Source organism: Notolepis coatsorum (genome assembly GCF_963971535.1).
Source record: "Notolepis coatsorum genome assembly, chromosome: 4".
Lineage (NCBI taxonomy): Eukaryota > Metazoa > Chordata > Actinopteri > Aulopiformes > Paralepididae > Notolepis > Notolepis coatsorum.
In genome coordinates, this window is record NC_140168.1 from 108,093,405 (window position 1) to 108,113,025 (window position 19,621).

General features: G+C 43.0%; 1 protein-coding gene across 2 annotated transcripts in view; it reads left to right on the forward strand.

The window, feature by feature from the left end:
* Nucleotides 1–4,079, forward strand: part of LOC311227478 (uncharacterized protein) — a 77,328-nt gene extending 73,249 nt beyond the window's left edge. For both annotated transcript variants that reach the window (XM_084313155.1, XM_084313154.1), the window contains one exon: nt 2,110–4,079. In XM_084313155.1, coding sequence (XP_084169281.1) covers nt 2,110–2,123 — 14 coding nt within the window. In that variant the 3' untranslated portion in view covers nt 2,124–4,079. The remainder of the gene's footprint in view (nt 1–2,109) is intronic.
* Nucleotides 4,080–19,621: the final 15,542 nt, after the last annotated feature.

Consider the following 19,621-nt stretch of genomic DNA (forward strand, 5'->3'; position numbering starts at 1 on the left):
TCCTCTGGCCATAAGTGTGCGTGTGTGCGGCATGAGTGTTAAAGTGGCTGCTAGTGTGTGAGCGTGCTCAGCGTGCGTGTCGTGTATGTGCTTGTGTGAGCTTGTGTGTGGATAGTTCAGTTTCTGTGTCTCTCAATGTTCATTGTTCAAGGCTCTGATGGCCTGGGGGAAGAAGCTTAGCCTAAGCCTCTCCGTCCTAGTAGCTGGGGTTCGCAGGCGTCTGCCTGACCTCAGCAGCTGGAACAGGCTGTTATTGGGGTGGTGGGGGTCTTTCATTATCCTGCAGGCTCTGGATTTGCACCTCTTGTTGTATAGGACCTGCAGGGGTGGTAGTGCAATACCCGTGGTACGCTCGGCTGAGCGCACCACTCTCTGTAGGGCCTTCTTGTCCTGTGCCGTGCTGTTCCCATACCAGGCAGTGATGTTTCCGGTCAAGATGCTCTCTACAGCTCCTGAGTAGAAGGACTGGAGTATCTTCCCTGATACTCTGAACTTCCTTAACTGTCTCAGGTGGTAGAGGCGCTGCTTCGCTTTCTTTACTACTGTGTCTATGTGTGTTGACCATGTCAGATCCTCTGAGATGTGGACCCCCAGGTACTTGAAGCTGCTCACCCTGTCCACGGTAGCCCCGTTAATCATCAGTGGTGTGTGTGTCTCCTGCTGTCCTCTCCTATAATCCACGATCAGCTCCTTGGTTTTACCAATGTTCAGGAGCAGGCTGTTGTCCTGGCACCAACGTTCCAGTACCTCAACCTCCTCTCGGTAGGCCTTCTCGTCGTTGTCCGAGATCAGCCCCACCACCACCGTGTCGTCGGCGAACTTCACTATGGAGTTGGAGCTGAACTTGGCCACACAATCGTGTGTGTAGAGTGAGTACAGCAGGGGGCTTAGAACACAGCCCTGGGGGGACCCGATGCTCAGGGTGATGGTGTTGGAGGTCTGACCCCCCACCCTGACCGCCTGGGGTCTTTCACTCAGAAAGTCCAGTACCCAGGCGCTCAGGGCGGAGCTCAGACCTAGCTCGATCAGCTTGTCCACCAGTCTGGTGGGGACTATGGTGTTGAACGCTGAGCTGTAGTCAATGAACAACAGTCTCACATAGCCCCCCTTCTGACGGTCAAGGTGGGAGAGAGTGCTGTGCAGTACCTGGGAGACCGCGTCGTCAGTGGACCTGTTTGTCCTGTATGCAAATTGCATAGGGTCCATATCACTGGGGAGAGAGGCACAAATGTGGTCCTTGACCAGCCTCTCGAAACATTTTCATTGAGTCCATTCCAATGCATGCATTACCATCCGGGAGACGATAGGGGGCGGTATTTTCCCAATGGAGCTCAGAGAGTTTGCAGCACTAACGTGATACTAGATTGATGAAATATGAATTCAAATCGCTAATAAAAAAACAAACGACATATCGCGTCGTTGGCAATGAACGGTCGACATGAACAAACGACATATAGCGTTGTTGGCATTGAAAGTGTTAAAAGGCTATGGTAAATAGGTACGTTTTTAGCTCTTTTTTATATTAAGATATCTAGCTTCCCTAATGTCCATAGGTAGTGGTTTCCATAACTTTGTTGCATAGTTTGCAAAGGCTGCATCCCCGATTCTCTTTAGACTGTGGTTTGGAACCTTCAATAGACCAGTAGTAGATGATCGCAATGTTCTAGAAGGCACATAGTTGACTAGGGAATATGCAATGTACTGTAGCTTGGTCCTGTTCCATTTAGTGCTATTAAATTATAATGGTGAATGTGGTGTAGTTTAAAGGCCCTATATAATCTACAGTTTGCGCATCAGAAAGTCCTTTCAGCTGAAACCTCTCTGAGTAAACACCACAGGTCTAGGATGCATGCAGTGAGGAAATATATTCAACTGACCCAGATGACCTTTTGGGTTACAGCAGTCATGTATCACCTCTGAATAGGACTCCTATGTGGTCATAATGAAACACTGCCCCCTAGTGTTGACATGGGAGACCACAGATACCGTAACACTACCTGCTTTCTTTCTACTGATTTTCTGATTGTAATGTATTTAATTAATAATTATGGAAACGGAAAAATATAGACATTGTTGTTAACTGTATGGTTTGTTCTTCTTGTGTTTCAGCTGCTGCGAGATAAAAAAAAAAAAAAGGAAAGCAGTGGATGAAGCAGATCTATCTTCTCCGACGGGATTCACTCAAAAGCAGGCATGTCACTGCGGTCAATGGGCGAGGTTCAACCTGCTATACATGAGATGCCTGGGTTTTAGGGAGTCCCTGCGATGGTCCTGAACTACTGCACAGAACGGTCTACTTAACCCCTTTAGGTGTACAATCTCACGACGGAACACTCAATGATGATGGATGATTCATTCTAGGTAGCCAATGATATCTGGCCAGGGACTTGAAATTAACACTAGTCCGCCCTCTTGTGGCTAATTCTGGCATTGTTTACAGACCGTCTGATCATTAATGTGCACTATCCCTGTCAAATAAACACATTAATAAATTAACTAATAGATAGATAAATGAATAGATGTACAGATGGCTACTGGCTCAATGGATGCTATGGAGTTTTGAGATTCCAAGATGGAAAACCTACACCTGAAAGGGTTAACCCTTTCACTACCACACTACAGAAGGTTAACTACTCAGACGTGACATCAGACGTTAAGCCCAAGTCAAAGAGGGCACGTTTTGAAATATTGGACATTGGAAATATCGACGGTCGGTGTGTATATGCTACTGTGTGCCGAAATATTTCCAATTGTTACAACTTTAGTCTAATGATGAACCTGATTGCCTGCGACGGCAGTTTAAAAACAAACAAACAAAAAAAAAACGACTATACTAGACACTATTGCAGTGGTATCTATCAAGCATCTCCGAGCTCTTATTTGTAATCCGTTTAGCAGAGATCCAAAACGTGAACAAAATGATCACCACCACCCAGAAATAAGAAACATTCTGTATTTTGATTAACTGAGCTCTGAAGGACTTAACGAGAGAGTTTGAAATTGTATTGGCTGTATTCTTTGGCCTTTTACACGGTTTATTTACATTGACTTGGAGTATACTCATTATGCACAATAAGTTAAAATGTTCAGTACAGATCAAACTCGTCTGAAAGTGTCACACATGGTCAAGAATATACCGGATTGGAGCTTTAAACAGGACTTTGTGATTGAGGGGAGAAAGGGGTCCGGACTGCAGTCCTACTACACCTCCAGCTTTGAGGAACTTGATGAATAGAGATCCATGGCCCGTATTTGTTAGTTTGCTACTCACCATGTAAACTCATGTTGTCCCGCCTCTCCCCCTGATGGCCTGTCACTCACCGTCTTGTCTAATGAAGTGGATTAATGTATGGATTCTAAATCATATAGACCCATGTATGGATTCTAAATCACATAGACCCATGTATGGATTCTAAATCACATAGACCCATGTATGGATTCTAAATCACATAGACCCATGTATGGATTCTAAATCACATAGACCCATGTATGCTAGACTATTCGTAGATAGACTGGGGACCTGTGTTGTTCACCACATTCTATTCTGCACTACTTCACAGTACCTTTTCTTGTTTTTAAGCTGTAGAGGTTAGAAAGCATTAGGTATGCTTGAATATATATATTTTTTATACCTCGTCCAAAGAGGTATTTAACTCTGGGTTATAAAAATAAAGCAAATTATACGCAAAATACTGTTTTTCCAAGTTCCCCCTGATCTATTTCATAATATTGTTGACTTGGAATAGCCTAATCTAGACTAGTCTAACTTGGACTAGCCTAACTGCCAATGTCTTTTTTTTTTTTTTTTTTTTTTTTTTTTTTTAAATGGGACTATAAACCACTTGTTGTACAGCATTCGTTCAAGTCCTGCCACACTTTCAGTATAATATAATTAACCGTTTTCATTTCGATAGTTGTTTTTTGTATCACGATTAGCTTTTATACATCTTGTTGTCTATCATTTACTTACTTTGCAGTGTTTTTTAGATTGTGATGCTGTTGATTTGTTAATTTCCTCTCTTTTGCAATTCTTCAACTTTGCCCAAAGAGGGCGCAATAAATATGACTTCCATGGACAATGTTTCTTCTGAGGTGTTTTTCTTAAATGTATGTGTATCTAAATTAAATATTGATAACATTCAGCCACTAGATGTCGCACTAGAGCACCAGCATTTCATTTATCCAATCATGTGCATTGCACGTGGGGAAATGGGAAGTAGGGAGGGGATACATGCATGCAACATGTAAACAACATTAATTTTGGACCCGCCAAAATGTCCAATCAATCGTTTTTTTGCGGGGGAAAAGCAATACTTTTATTCTTGCCCTTTCTAAAAGCTCTGTGGATCTATTCTTTTTTAAGAATGATTACTCTACATAAAAATAAATGGTAAATTACTGCATTTTTATAGCGCTTTATTTAGCGCTTACATTTGACCCATTCACACACCGACGGCAGAGGCGACCATGCAAGGTGCCTACCTGCTCATCGGGAGCAGTTAGGGGTTAAATGTTTTGCTCAAGGACACTTCGACACGCTGCCCGAGAGGAGCGGGAATCTAACTGGGAATCTCCGGATTACCAGACGACTGCTCTACCTCCCGAGCCACTGTCTCCCCATGTTATCCATAGCACCTTTAAATAAAAAAAATAAATATATATATATATATATTCTATTTGAAGGGGTAAAATCCCTTTGTACTTCCAGTACAAGCAACAGTTGTGATTGGAGGAGCAAGAAAAGGTTTGAGATAGATCAATCATCAAGCAAGATAAGCCTGTGGGTTTATACTTGGCAAGTCATACGCCTGCTGTTTGATGTCAATAACTTGCCATTCACCTGTACCAAGATGTCTGCCATCAGGATGCAATCAAATACCATGAACAGGAATCGCCGGCAACTTTTCTTGTATGTTGTCGACTAGTTTCAAATGGAGAATAACCTACTGTATGCACTCAACATAAACAAACAAATTAATAATACAGCAATGTCATGTATAGTACAATCTAAAAAGTACATCAATCACCCACACAGACACAACATACAAACATATATACATACACATCTCACACACACATACACACACAAAACAAGATACATATTTAGATCAAAAGGATCTTTGACATCAGATCAAACGGGTAGAAAAAAGTAAACCATTAGGTTTAGGGGGTTGAGGGGGGCGTTATGGAACATGGACGTCAGAACCACTAGGCTAGATGTTGCATGGAATTCCAGTGTTGAGTAGACGAATTACTTGATTGGTTGATTGATTGATTGATTGATTTCTGATTGCTGTAACTCATCTGTATTTATAGAGGTCACTTCCTTTTAGTCCATTCCATGTAGTCAACGTGTGAAGTCCATGTGCTGAAGCGTGTGTCTGATATTTGGACCGCAAATACTTCAGCTGCTCAGGTTTATTTGTCACATACACATCCCACATGTACAATGGCAGTGAAATGCTTGCATAAAAAGGACCTATCTCCTTTTTAATAAACTCATTAAAAACACATCAAGGATACTTTCGGAGTGTGCTATGTCTTCCACTCCTGTACAAGTCTGTGCACCTGGTCAACGATTATGTATGAAAAGGTTTGAGTTCTGCATATGATACAAGTATCTTGTGTTGCGGAGGGGACCATTGTCATCTTGGCAGCGGGGGGTATTAATCTTTAACCATTTTAAATGTAACCTTTTGGAATGTTCTCTCAGAATTCCATCTTGGAATTCTAGACACTTCCAGTTTGTCACAATCTGCCCTTTGGACTCAGGAACTCTCTGAACATAGACAATCCTCTGGTGCCCTCCGGTGGCCTGTCGGCGGTACTACAGGCGACCATCCTGTGCCTACCTACTCTGTTGATCCTGTTGACTGTAATTTCTAATGTACTCCCTATGTATCTGTTATCGGTCCTGTGTGCTCCCCAGTATGTTCATATCATATGTCCTAGTCTAGCTAGTGTGTATTCATTTTCATATGTTCCAGTCTAGTCCTGTATTCCCAGTGTTGTATTGATATTCCTGTGTCCTAGCCTGTCACCCCCAGCTGTTTCTCGTCAGAATTAGTGTCTGTATACTTGCCGCCCCCCTGTTACCAGGGTTGCGCCATTGTTCCGTTCACCCCGTGTCCTGCCTACCTTGTCTTCGTGAAGCTCTCTGTATTATCCTGTCTTGCTCTCTGTGTATCCTATGCCTTCGTGTTCCTGCATTCCCTGCCTTGTTATCCTGTATTTCCCAGTAAGTCCGTTCCTGTACTTCTAGTCCACGTTTTCCAGCTTGGCTGAGGTTTTGGTTTCCTGTGTTTTGAAGTTCGGTTTTGTTTCCCCTTGTAATGCTCCTTGTTTACTGCTACTCCAGTAAAACATGTCAATTGCAACGTCGACTCGTGCCTCGTCTCTCTCACCCTCCACTGTCCTGCGCTTGAATCCTACACCTCTCCTAAACTCCCCACTACAACACAGTTGCTTCCAGTGGCCAGTGTAGATGCATATATTGCACATCTGAAGGGGTTAATTAATTCACGAGCTGTGGCTCTCCCAGTGGCCTCTGTAAGGTGAGACCAAGAGGTTTTACAATGGGCACATCGCCACACTGTAAGTGAGCTGGCAGAGAGGCCGGCACTGTGCCACCGGCGGGCGACTGTACATGAGTACCATCGCGCAGCCGTGGCGTTCGTGGCTAAGTTCCCCGCCGGGCCCTGTGCCAAGGACTTCTCCCTCAGGGCCCCTTCTCCCTCAGGGCCCCTTCTCCCTCAGGGCCCCTTCTCCCTCAGGGCCCCTTCTCCCTCAGGGCCCCTTCTCCCTCAGGGCCCCTTCTCCTCAGGGCCCCTTCTCCCTCAGGGCCCCATGCCAAGGCCTTCTCCCTCAGGGCCCCTTCTCCCTCAGGGCCCCTTCTCCTCAGGGCCCCTTCTCCTCAGGGCCCCTTCTCCTCAGGGCCCCTTCTCCCTCAGTGGTTCTGGGCTGGTTCTGTGCTAGCTCAGAGCTAGCTCTGCTGGCCGCCTGGGAGCGCCATCTCTGGGCGTGTGGGCCGCGGCTACCCGGTCACACTCACCGTCCGTTCTGGGCTGGTAAAATGGAATATATTATATATAGAATATGAACCAGTAATGAATAAACTAATAACAGCAAATACACTATTCCAAAACACTGTTACAGTACGCTCCGTCAATGGACTCTCGGAGACGAGCGGGACATATATGTGCGAAATTAATCGTTCCAGCAAAGCATCTTACAGTATGTGTGTGTGTGTGTGTGCGCCCGTGCGCTAAGGCTGCCTCTTTAAGCCGTTTATTTATTTATTTATTTATTTATTTATTTATTTATTTATTTATTTATTTATTTATTTATTTATTTATTTATTTATTTATTTATTTATTTATTTATTTATTTATTTATTTATTTATTTATTTATTTATTTATTTATTTATTTATTTATGTATTTATGTATTTATGTATGTATGTATGTATGTATGTATGTATGTATGTATGTATGTATGTATGTATGTATGTATTTATTTATTTATTTATTTATCCACTCTGGTTGGATGGTGTATTATTCTTGTGCTGTATAATAACAATACATTTGAATCTAATCTCATTTTGAGATCAGTCACAAATCGCTTCCTGTTGAATGGATCAGATGCCGAACCTATGCTGTTTTGCACACGCCTCATTCGCCTTATAAGGAGCTGGCGGGGCGTGTCTGTATGCAAATGAATTGAGTGCGAATGCACAGTTTAAGAATGAGTGGGATTCATCATTCAACACACCTGGGTAAGAACAGATTTGGACGTTAAGAACGGGTTGATGAATGCGGCGGTGGCTTTTCTTATTTTTCTCTTAACAGACGGTTAAGAAGAAATATAAGAAAAATATTGAGAGACTATTGGTGAATGAGGCCCATTGTCTTGTAAGTCTGAAGTAACTCTTTACGCTCCCAAGTCCCAAGTCAAGACAGGCAAGTCTCAAGCAAGTCACAAGTCTGAAATGTTGGGTTTTGAGTCCTAAACAATTCCTGTGTTCTTTACAAATGTATTGCCATTTTAAAATGGTAAAGCCAACAGGTAGAAGACATACAGGTACAGGGCATAGAATAGAATTATAGTACATTGGAGAAGTAAAAATATAAATAGAATAAAAATAGGTAGTGTAAACATTATAATGAATGAATGACGTTTTTTTATTTTACGGCCTTGTTTACAGACAAATCAAGCACACCCGTGTGGACTTGCATTTTCTTTTTTAAATAAATAAATAGAAAATCACAAATGTACATATTCAAGGCAAGCTCACACACAAAATCCAAAATCAACGACAGAAAAAAATGTATTGCCTATCCTTAAATTCTTAAAAACGAAATATATTTTAATATAAGAAAGAAAAACTTAAAATATGCTGCAATATATAATAATTATTTTTAAAGAAAAAAACAAATGTTTGATGTTTTACTCAAAACTGTATAACAATATAATTAACTCTGGACATGCGCATTATGGGCAAATAGGCAGTGTAAAAAGGTCAAGGTGCAAGATGAGGGTATATATATATATACACCATCCAACCAATTGGTCCAAAGTGGAGCGGTGGTTGGTTCACTTTACACTTTCATGGCATCATTTGTTAACAGTTTGGGCTCGGGAAGAGTATCTTTCAAGTCACAATCCTCAAGTCCGAGTGAAGTCACAAGTCATTGGTGTTCAAAGTTGAGTTGCAAGTCTTTTATGATTTTGTTGAGTCTGAAGTAGGGATGCTCGATATTGGCTTTTTTACCGATACCGATATACCGATATTGTCCAACTCTTAATTTCCGATACCGATATCAACCGATACAGATATATGCAGGGTTCCCCCCCCCCCCCCCCCCCCCCCCAAAACTGAATCATTTCAGGTAATTAACATTACATATCTCTTGTTGTGTAATTAACACAACATTATGCATACTTTGACAATAAATAAAATTATAATTTGTTCTTACTTGCTTGCCTGGGTAAATAAAGGTTAAATAAATGTAAAAAAAAAAAAAAAAGAAAATCTATTTTATTTTTTACCGATACCGATATTTTTCAATATCACATTTGTATGCCAATATCGGTAGGCCGATAATATCGGACATCCCTAGTCTGAAGTCATCAAATTTGTCTGAATCAAGTCCAAGTCATGTAAATGGTGCATTTATATAATAGCTTTTATCCAAAGTGCTTCACAACTTATGCCTCACATTCACCCATTCACTCACACATTCACACGCAGACAGTGGAGGCGGCCATGCAAGGTGCCAACCTACTCATCGGGAGCAGTTAGAGGTTTGCTCAAGGGCACTTCAACACGCTACCAGGAATCGAACAGGGAACCTTCTGACGGCCGCTCTACCTCCTGAGCCACTGTCGCCCCTATGGAAATTATAGAACTAAAACAATAGGCTATCTACAAAGAAGGTTTATCAAGTACAATGTGCAGTGAAATGTGTGTTAGACTTCTTAAATGGGCTACTATACCGTAGATAAAGTGATAGTAAAAGAATAAATAATAAGAAAAGAAAAGAAAACAAGAGAAAGTGAAGCTAGAGAAAGTGAAGCTATACACTAGGCAAAATGTATATGTAGATAAATGGGTTGTACTGGTTTGGTGGAACACCAAACTTTATTCAAAGTACAGCTTTATTCAAAGTACATTTAGTACTTCCCTTTATTCAAAGTACATTTAGTACTTTACGTTATTCAAAGTACATTTAGTACTTCCCTTTATTCAAAGTACATTTAGTACTTCACATTATTCAAAGTACATTTAGCACTTCCCTTTATTCAAAGTACATTTAGTACTTCCCTTTATTCAAAGTACATTTAGTACTTCCCTTTATTCAAAGTACATTTAGTACTTCCCTTTATTCAAAGTACATTTAGTACTTCCCTTTATTCAAAGTACATTTAGTACTTCCCTTTATTCAAAGTACATTTAGTACTTCACATTCAAATTGTTTATCTGTTTCTCTTTTTGTTGTCTTTTTTCTTTTTATTATTATCTTTTGTATACGTCAAATGAACAGATATATTTAGTTTTTTATAAAAATTGTTCATTAATGCATAGGCTGCAGCATGGATCGAAGTGTGTGTGTGTGTCAGTGTGTGTGTGTGTGTGTGTGTGTGTGTGTGCAGTGGCGGACTGGGACACAAATTCAGCCCGGGACATTCAGACGCGCCAGCCCACACACCGGCCCACGCACCGGCCCACGCACCGGCCCCGAAACCGGCCCACACAACGGGCGTTATGAAACACTTGTCCAGTATTAAACAACCCAAGGCTGTGGCTAAGGAGTCAACATCAGGGAGACCAAATCTACACACCGCCCCTAGATGTGCACTCATGCACAGTGCACACACACACACACACAGACACACACATACATATACCGTTACTTCCCGTCATTGGCATATGTTTTTTTTTTACTAACATCTTAGTGCCTCATTAGCCTAGGGATTAAGGATACATGAAGTATTAACTACACCATAATAATATTGAGGTTTTGATCCATAGAAAGTAGGGATGTCCGATATTATCGGCCTACCGATATTATCGGCCGATATCGGCATTAAAATGTGATATCGAAAAATATCGGTATCGGTTTTAAAGAAATAATATTTTATTTACATTTCTATAACCTTTATTTACCCAGGCAAGCAAGTAAGAACCAATTCTGATTTTATTTATTGTCAAAAGTATGCATAATGTTGTGTTAATTCCACAACAAGAGATATGTAATGTTAATTACCTGAAATTATTCCATTTCTTGGGGCGGGAAACCCTGCATATATCGGTATCGGTTGATATCGGTTGATATCGGTATCGGAAATTAAGAGTTGGACAATATCGGTATATCGGTATCGGTAAAAAAGCCAATATCGAGCATCCCTAATAGAAAGGTCTGTGCTACACAATTTCAGTTAGATTGGATTTATTGTCCTTTAATTTGGCACTCATGACATTAGTTGCTTGCCGTTTAATCAACATTGAAAGACCCCCCACTTCCTCCCAGACACCCATTCCAAGAGCCTGTTTTCTCTCTCTCTCTCTCTCTCTCTCTCTCTCTCTCTCTCTCTCTCTCTCTCTCTCTCTCTCTCTCTCTCTCTCTCTCTCTCTCTCTCTCTCTCTCTCTCTCTCTCTCTCTCTCTCTATGTATGTGTCTCTCTGTGTGTGTGTGTCTCTCTCTCTCTGTCTCTCCCTCTCTCTGTGTGTCTCTCTCTCTGTGTCTCTCTCTCTCTGTCTCTCTCTCTGTGTGTCTGTCTGTCTGTCTGTCTGTCTGTCTGGACTGGGCTCTCTCTCTCCCCTCAGGGTCAGCTGTGCTGGACTGGGCGCTCTCTCTCCCCTCAGGGTCAGCTGTGCTGGATTGGGCGTTCTCTCTTTCCTCAGAGTCAACTGCATAAGAAGAACATCAGCAATCAATAATAATGGCTTGAATTCATACAGCGTTTTTCAGCCTTTTGAAAACACCCAAAGTAGTAGTAGTAGTAGTAGTAGTAGTAGTAGTAGTAGTAGTAGTAGTAGTAGTAGTAGTAGTAGTAGTAGTAGTAGTAGTAGTAGTAGTTATTCAGTCATCATCTCACACAATACAATATACCCCATCATTTAACAATATTTGATTTTACAGTGACTGAAAAGGTACAGACTGAAGCATAATGCTTATATATGCCTGTCCTATATTCTTAACAAAAATTAAAAAAATTGGCGGCTACGTGGCGTAGTGGGCAAGGCGCTCGCCACAAATACTGGAGACGCTGGGCTCGCCTGTTCGAGCCCAGCGCTCCACATTGCTTTCAGTTTAGCTGGTCGTTCATACTAATACACATTGGCCGTATTAGGGGGTGGGAAACTGATGGATGGGGATTGGGCGTTGTGGACAGCGACTCCTACAGGTCGGTTGGTGTGCCTGCGCAGTAGAATCAGGAAGTGTCGGGGGCAGCGTGAGCCTCCCACGCGTTACTCCTCGCCACTGAGAGATCGAGCTGCGCAGGTGAAAAGATGCGACTGCTGTTACCTCAAGTACCGGAGGGGACTTGTGCTATGTATGACTTAGTCCACATTGCAGCCGGCTTGTGGGAGGCAAGAAACAGCGTTCGTGAAAGGGGAGGGTTGAATTGGATGATACGAAATTGGGATGGGAGAAAATGTAGAAAATGGGAGAAAAAGTGGATAAAAAAAAACAAAAATTAAAAAAATTAAGACTCCAAAACAGTATTCTAAAAGAAAATAGCAAAAGAAAACAGTATTATTCACCCCTGTAGTTTTCAAAATAGCTTTACAAATTTTTCTTAAAAACCAAAAGCGAATTACTCATTCTTAACTGTATATCAGCATTGTTTCACAAAGCGCTTCACAGAAACCATCAAGCATTCACACTCACACAGTCATACACTACTGGTGGTTGTGAGCAGCATCAGCAAACACAGCTGCCCTGTGGCAGACTGACGGAATCATGTCTGCTAATCAGTGCCAACCACCATCAACAACCTTCATAAATACATTCAACATTAATGGAATAGGCTAACTACCAACTTAGCTGTAGCAGTTAGCTGTTATATGCAATCACATATGTTTAACTACGGGGTAGTAGTTGACCTAGTTGTTAGCTTAAGCTAGTTAGCTGTGGTTATTTACAAACATGTAGATGAGACTAATCATATACAGATCGAGAACATGGCTAACAGTTGGGAATTCTAAGGTACATCTTATTTAAGCATGTAAAATGGCAACTAATCAATTCAATCAATTAGATTACCAATATTATATCAACATGAAAATTTGGAAGGGAACATAATAGTATTTTATTTTAGTATTTACTATTATAATATTAGTAGCCGATTAATTTGCAGCCCGTCCTAGGTTCTGATTGGCTCTCTAGGTTAGCACTTTAGCTTCTGATGCTGTGGTGGGCACTAGTCCTAACATTGCTAACTAAACTTTTAGTCAGAGAAAAAACGTCACAAGTCACAACTATTTACGTCCACGTGCTGTAAGGAATCAGGAATACGGAAAGCACATTGTCTTGTAATAGAATGACTGAAATCACTGCAAGAGCTAGTATAGGCTAGCTAGCCCTCATGAACCGGCAGACAACAACAGTCGAATATGCACTAGGCTACTGCATGCACCTGTCATGTTACTGTTGGTTCCTTCCACTTGAACTTCATCATCATTAGCAGCAGCAGCGGGTAAACATGTCTGTAATTTTACAACATTGTTCTGCGTCTTTTACTAGCAATTTTAGTTTTTTAATTCTAGCTTTTTCAGCTCCACCCTTTCTTTTTTTGCATTCTCCATTTCTGCGCTTCTAGGCCTACTCGCGGTTGGGAGGAAACGTGAATCTCATTCACTGATGTCTCATGTCTCATTCAAGACTGGCTAACAAAAGCATGTCTTTCACTTAACACCAAGAAAACAGTGTGTATGATGTTCACAAAGTCACCAGTAGAGGTCACTCACTCTAATGTGTTTCTGGGAGAGGCGGAGCTGGACATTGTACATTAATTCAAGTATCTTGGGGTCACATTGGACTCTACATTGACCTTCAAAAAGTCATGTGAAGAAAGTGACAAACAGTCAAGTTTAACATCGAAAACTTCAGGCAGATCAGGCCCTGCCTGCCAGTTAATGCTGCAAGGATGTTTCTGCATTCAATGATTTTATCACACATCGAGTAGGCCTACTGTTTTATCAACTGGTCTCTTTTATATGTCACTACTCTTACACCAATATAATTACTCTACAAAAAGCCATAAAAGTATTTGATAGGAAACCAATTTCATTTCATCACTGTAATGTTTTAGAAAAACATAACATGCTAAGTTTCGAGAATTTCCAAGTTTTCAAATATACTTGCTTCATGTACAAGGTTCTGCATGGACTTGCCCCTCCCCCATTGAATGAGTTCATCCAACAGAAAGCAGACACTGGCATTACCACCAGGGCCATCAGTAGAGGGGACTGTAAGGTGCCTTTTCGGTATACTACCATTGCAAAAACTGTGTTCTCTGTTAAAAGTGGTAACTACTGGAATAGCCTTCCAGTTGTGATTATAGAGTGCCCTACATACTCCATGTTCAAGACCCATCTTAAACTGCATCTTAAGGCAAACCAGAACTGTGATCATTTTTAATCTGATTTAGTTTATGCAACTTGTTTATTGTTTTATTGCCGGCCCACACACTGGCCCACACACCGGCCCACATAATGGCCCACACACCGGCCCACATATGGCCCACACACTGGCCCACACACTACACCGGCCCACACACTACACCGGCCCACACACCGGCCCACATTAGTGGCCCACACACTGGCCCACACACTGGCCCACACACCGGCCCACACACTGGCCCACATACTGGCCCACACACCGGCCCACACACCGGCCCACATACTGGCCCACACACCGGCCCACACACTGGCCCACATTAGTGGCCCACATACCGACTCACACACTGGCCCACACACCGGCCCACACACCGGCCCACACACCGGCCCACATACTGGCCCACACACCGGCCCACACACTGGCCCACACACTGGCCCACATTAGTGGCCCACACACCGACTCACACACTGGCCCACACACCGGCCCACACACTGGCCCACATTAGTGGCCCACACACCGACTCACACACTGGCCCACACACTGGCCCACACACTGGCCCACACATCGGCCCACATTAGTGGCCCACACACTGGCCCAAAAAAAAAAGTTAAAAAGTAAAAAAAAAAAAAAAAAAAAAAATTTTTTTTTTTTTTTTTTTTTTTTTTTTTGGACCAGCCCACTTTGGTCCCGGCCCATCGGGATTCGTCCCGAACGTCCCGATGGCCAGTCCGCCACTGTGTGTGTGTGTGCGTGTGCGTGCGTGTGCGTGTGTGTGTGTGTGTGTGTGTGTGTGTGTGTGCGTGTGCGTGTGTGTGTGCGTGTGTGTGTGTGTGTAAATCTTCTTCATTCACGTCTTTTAATTAAGAACATCAAAATAATTTAAGAATATCCTCTTCTTCAACAACTCCACCTCTTCCTAAAAGAAACAAGAACACCTGACGAATGACGGGAACCCGGGTCTTTGCACAACGGAGAGATCTGCCCGTGCGGGGAGAGACGTGTGCGGGACCAGCCGTCCCTCTGGATGCACCAGTGGCAGGCCTTCGCCATGGAAACAAGTATCTCCTCTGTTGGAAAAAGGCGACTCGGCAGAAAAGAGTCTCGTGTTAGATTCCACGGGGGAGGGGAGTGGATGCAACATGATGCACACACTTGACTGGTGAGAGGTAACGAGTGCTGGCTTCGTGTATATACAGGACCGTTGACATGGGATAACAGAGGGTCCGTCTCCACCCCGCCGGGGCTTAGTAATGTGAGAACGCCCCCGACACGTTTTAATTTTTGCTTCATTCAGGGAAACAGGACCTCGGCCTGATGGGGAAAGGAGCAGACTTAGGCCTTCTGACTTTTACCCTCTGGGAGGAAAGGTCGGAGGCTGTGGTCAATAGGTCCTATTTTGACATTTTGGGACGCAGAAAAACATCAGGAAAATGGTTAAGGTTATTTAAGGTTATGGTTATGGTTAGGGTTAGGGTGATGTTATGGTTATGGTTAGGGTTATGGTTATGGTTAGGGTTAGGGTTAGGGTTAGGTTATGGTTAGAGTGAGGTTATGGTTATGGTTAGGTTATGGTTAGGGTTAGGTTATGGTTAGGGTTAGGGTTAAGTTATGGTTAGGGTTAAGTTATGGTTAGGGTTAGGGTTAGGGTTAGGGTTAGGGTTATGGTTAGAGTGAGGTTATGGTTAGGGTTATGGTTAGGGTTAGGGTTAGGGTTAAGTTATGGTTAGTGTTAGGGTTACATTTACATTTTACATTTTGTCATCCAAAGCAACTTACAAGTTCTGTACGAAGTCAGCAGGAAGGGTACAAATGATCATCAAATAGTGTTGAAACTTGGGTGCTGCAGTGTTGAGTGCATAGTATTAAAGACATATTAGTATAATGGGTAGTAATATATCACTAGTTACTAATGTCAGACCCCTGTGTATAACGTGAACTCTGAATCTGACGGTTAATGAGTCAATTAGCAGAACAAAAGGCAGATGGCAGTTAGGGTTAAAGCCATAGGCTAAATTTAGATTTTAAGATTTACAAAACAGATTTACTCAAGTTACTCACTGTTCCAAGTTGGTTAGGTTATGTTTAGGGTTAGGTTCAGGTAGTGGTTAGAAAAGGTTAGGTTTAGGTATGAATCCATATTTTGAGCTAAACGTCAATTATATGACATGTTAAAAATACATACTTTTTAGTTATGCAAATAACTGACATTTTAAAGAAAAATGTGTCATCTTCATGGCAAAAGACAAACATTTTCCAATGCTCCGGTCCCAGTTGAACAAGACAAACACTGGCATCAGATGACAGATTTTTTAAATCACGGAGTTGGGCCAAGTTTGGTTGAGAGAGCGAGAGAGAAAACCCTCCCCTCGTTGACGCATGAAGCGCTGTGAGATTTCCCCCACAAGCTCCCCTGGCTGGGGAGAGCCCATAGGCTACATTAGGGCTGGAAGCACCTCTAGGAAGGCACTGTGACGAGGGGGACCATATTTTCAACCCCCCAAACCAGGACCCTAAAGTGAATGATGCACCAGATATCTATTAGAATAAGCTTCACCTCTCAGTTAGTTTGAAGAACCAGATAACTATTAGAATAAGCCCCTCAGTTAGTTTGAAGAACCAGATAAGCTCCACCCTCTCTGTTTGAAGTACCAGATAACTATTAGAATAAGCTTCTGTTAGTTTGAAGTAGTAGAAGTAGAAGAAACACCAGTTTCCTCTCTGTGTTCAGTAGAAAGCTATCTGGCATCAAGATGTCAGATGTTGACCTAGGATAAAGTTTGTTACACCAGTTTACTAGGGTTTCTTAGTAGGTTAACACACAGTTTCATTAGGGCAATACAGTTTATTGTATCATACAATTCTCAGTGAACAGTTTGAAAAAGATAAATCTATAGACAGTCCAAAATTAAATTAAATCATAATAGTTGGCGGCCCAAAATGTGTTATTTGATGATTTTGTCCTCTGCCTCTCCTCTGTCAATGAACATGTGTAGGTTTAAAGGAACACACCAACATTTTGGGAAATTAGCTTACCGTCTTCTCCAGAGAGAGAGACAAGAAGATGGATACCAGTTTTCTCTCTGTGTGTTCAGTAGAAAGCTATCTGGCTGCATGTTAGCCTAGCTTAGCACAATGAATGGAAGCGGACAGTGCCGGTTAGCCTAGGCATTGTCCAACTAACACCTCTCCCAAAGGCGTCTATACTTCCCGCAAGCAAGTTGTCCTTCCGCGTTGCTCTGATTGGCCACTGACGTTTCTGGTCATGTGACATGTGCGCCAATCGCATGACGAGCAGTGTCTTAGCCCATTTCCGCGTCGAACAGCCTGCAAACGACCTAACGTCTAGTTTATCACTGGTTAGGCGACTCTTTCGCAGTTGGTTAAGGTTAGAGTTTGGAATCAGGGCTGGCGTTCTATCGCCCTGCTCTAAGACAAACTCTAACCATAACCAACTTCGAAAGAGCGCCTAAGCTTAACCGTCCAAAGAACTTGCCGTGCAAAAGGACAATTTGCTTGCGGGAAGTATAGACGCCTCCCGAAGGCTAACCTACACATGTTCATTGGCCGTCTATAGATTTATCTTTTTCAAACTGAGAATTGTATGATTGATACAATAAACTGCATTGCCCTAATGAAACTGTGTGTTCACCTACTAAGAAACCCTAGTAAACTGGTGTAACAAACTTTATCCTATAGGTCAACATCTGACATCTTGACTACTACTAAAACAAACACAGGAATGAGCCTTATGTGTTTGAGTACAGTTCATAGGGGAACAGTGCCAGGCCTTATGTGTTTGAGTACAGTTCATAGAGGAACAGTGCCAGGCCTCATGTGTTTGAGTACAGTTCATAGGGGAACAGTGCCAGGCCTCATGTGTTTGAGTACAGTTCATAGAGGAACAGTGCCAGGCCTCATGTGTTTGAGTACAGTTCATAGGGGAACAGTGCCAGGCCTCATGTGTTTGAGTACAGTTCATTTTCATAGGGGAACAGTGCCAGGCCTCATGTGTTTGAGTACAGTTCATAGGGGAACAGTGCCAGGCCTCATGTGTTTGAGTACAGTTCATAGAGGAACAGTGCCAGGCCTCATGTGTTTGAGTACAGTTCATAGGGGAACAGTGCCAGGCCTCATGTGTTTGAGTACAGTTCATAGGGGAACAGTGCCAGGCCTCATGTGTTTGAGTACAGTTCATAGGGGAACAGTGCCAGGCCTCATGTGTTTGAGTACAGTTCATAGGGGAACAGTGCCAGGCCTCATGTGTTTGAGTACAGTTCATAGGGGAACAGTGCCAGGCCTCATGTGTTTGAGTACAGTTCATAGGGGAACAGTGCCAGGCCTCATGTGTTTGAGTACAGTTCATAGGGGAACAGTGCCAGGCCTCATGTGTTTGAGTACAGTTCATAGGGGAACAGTGCCAGGCCTTACTGTGTTTGAGTACAGTACAGTTCATAGGGGAACAGTGCCAGGCCTCATGTGTTTGAGTACAGTTCATAGGGGAAGAGTGCCAGGCCTCATGTGTTTGAGTACAGTTCATAGGGGAACAGTGCCAGGCCTCATGTGTTTGAGTACAGTTCATAGAGGAACAGTGCCATGCCTTATGTGTTTGAGTACAGTTCATAGGGGAACAGTGCCAGGCCTCATGTGTCGTCTTCTGCCAGATGCTTCAGCTCTTGACGTCTGTGGCTGGTTTGAGAGACTTGTTTGCGTTAGTGTCCTCCTCAAAACACTAATAATATGCTCACATCAGCTGTTCCCCAAAACCAGAGGCTACAAACACTGGCTAGAAGCATGTGACTTTTCGTAGGAGTATCTTGTTCTTCCCATGTGACCGGGGTGAAAGCTCTCTCTGGTCCATTCGATTCCTTTAGTCCACACACACACACACACACACACACACGCGCGCGCACGCACGCACACACACACACACATGTCTATTTGTTTGCAAGACCAGATGGGCAATGTTTGCAGCATAAGACAAGACAAAGAGAAAGTGGAGCTAACTTTCTATGACGTGGTAATCACTCAGGCATCACACACACACACGCACGCACGCACGCACGCACGCACGCACGCACGCACGCACGCACGCACGCACGCACGCACGCACGCACGCACGCACGCACGCACGCACACACACACACACACACACACACACACACACACACACACACACACACACACACACACACACACACACACACACACACACACACACACACACACACACACACACACACACACACACACACACACACACACACACACACACACACACACACACACACACACACACACACACACACACACAATGAGGGGACATCACCTCGCTGTGTGAAGATCTGGAGCATCCCAGTGCAACTAACACACTATTGGCATTTTGCTTGAGATCAATCCAAGAAGTTTGCGTCCAGGGGACATTTCACAGAAAGTATTTAGGGACAATTTAGCCACAACTGACCCATTTCCTGAGGTATTTTGTTGAAGTTCTGGGGG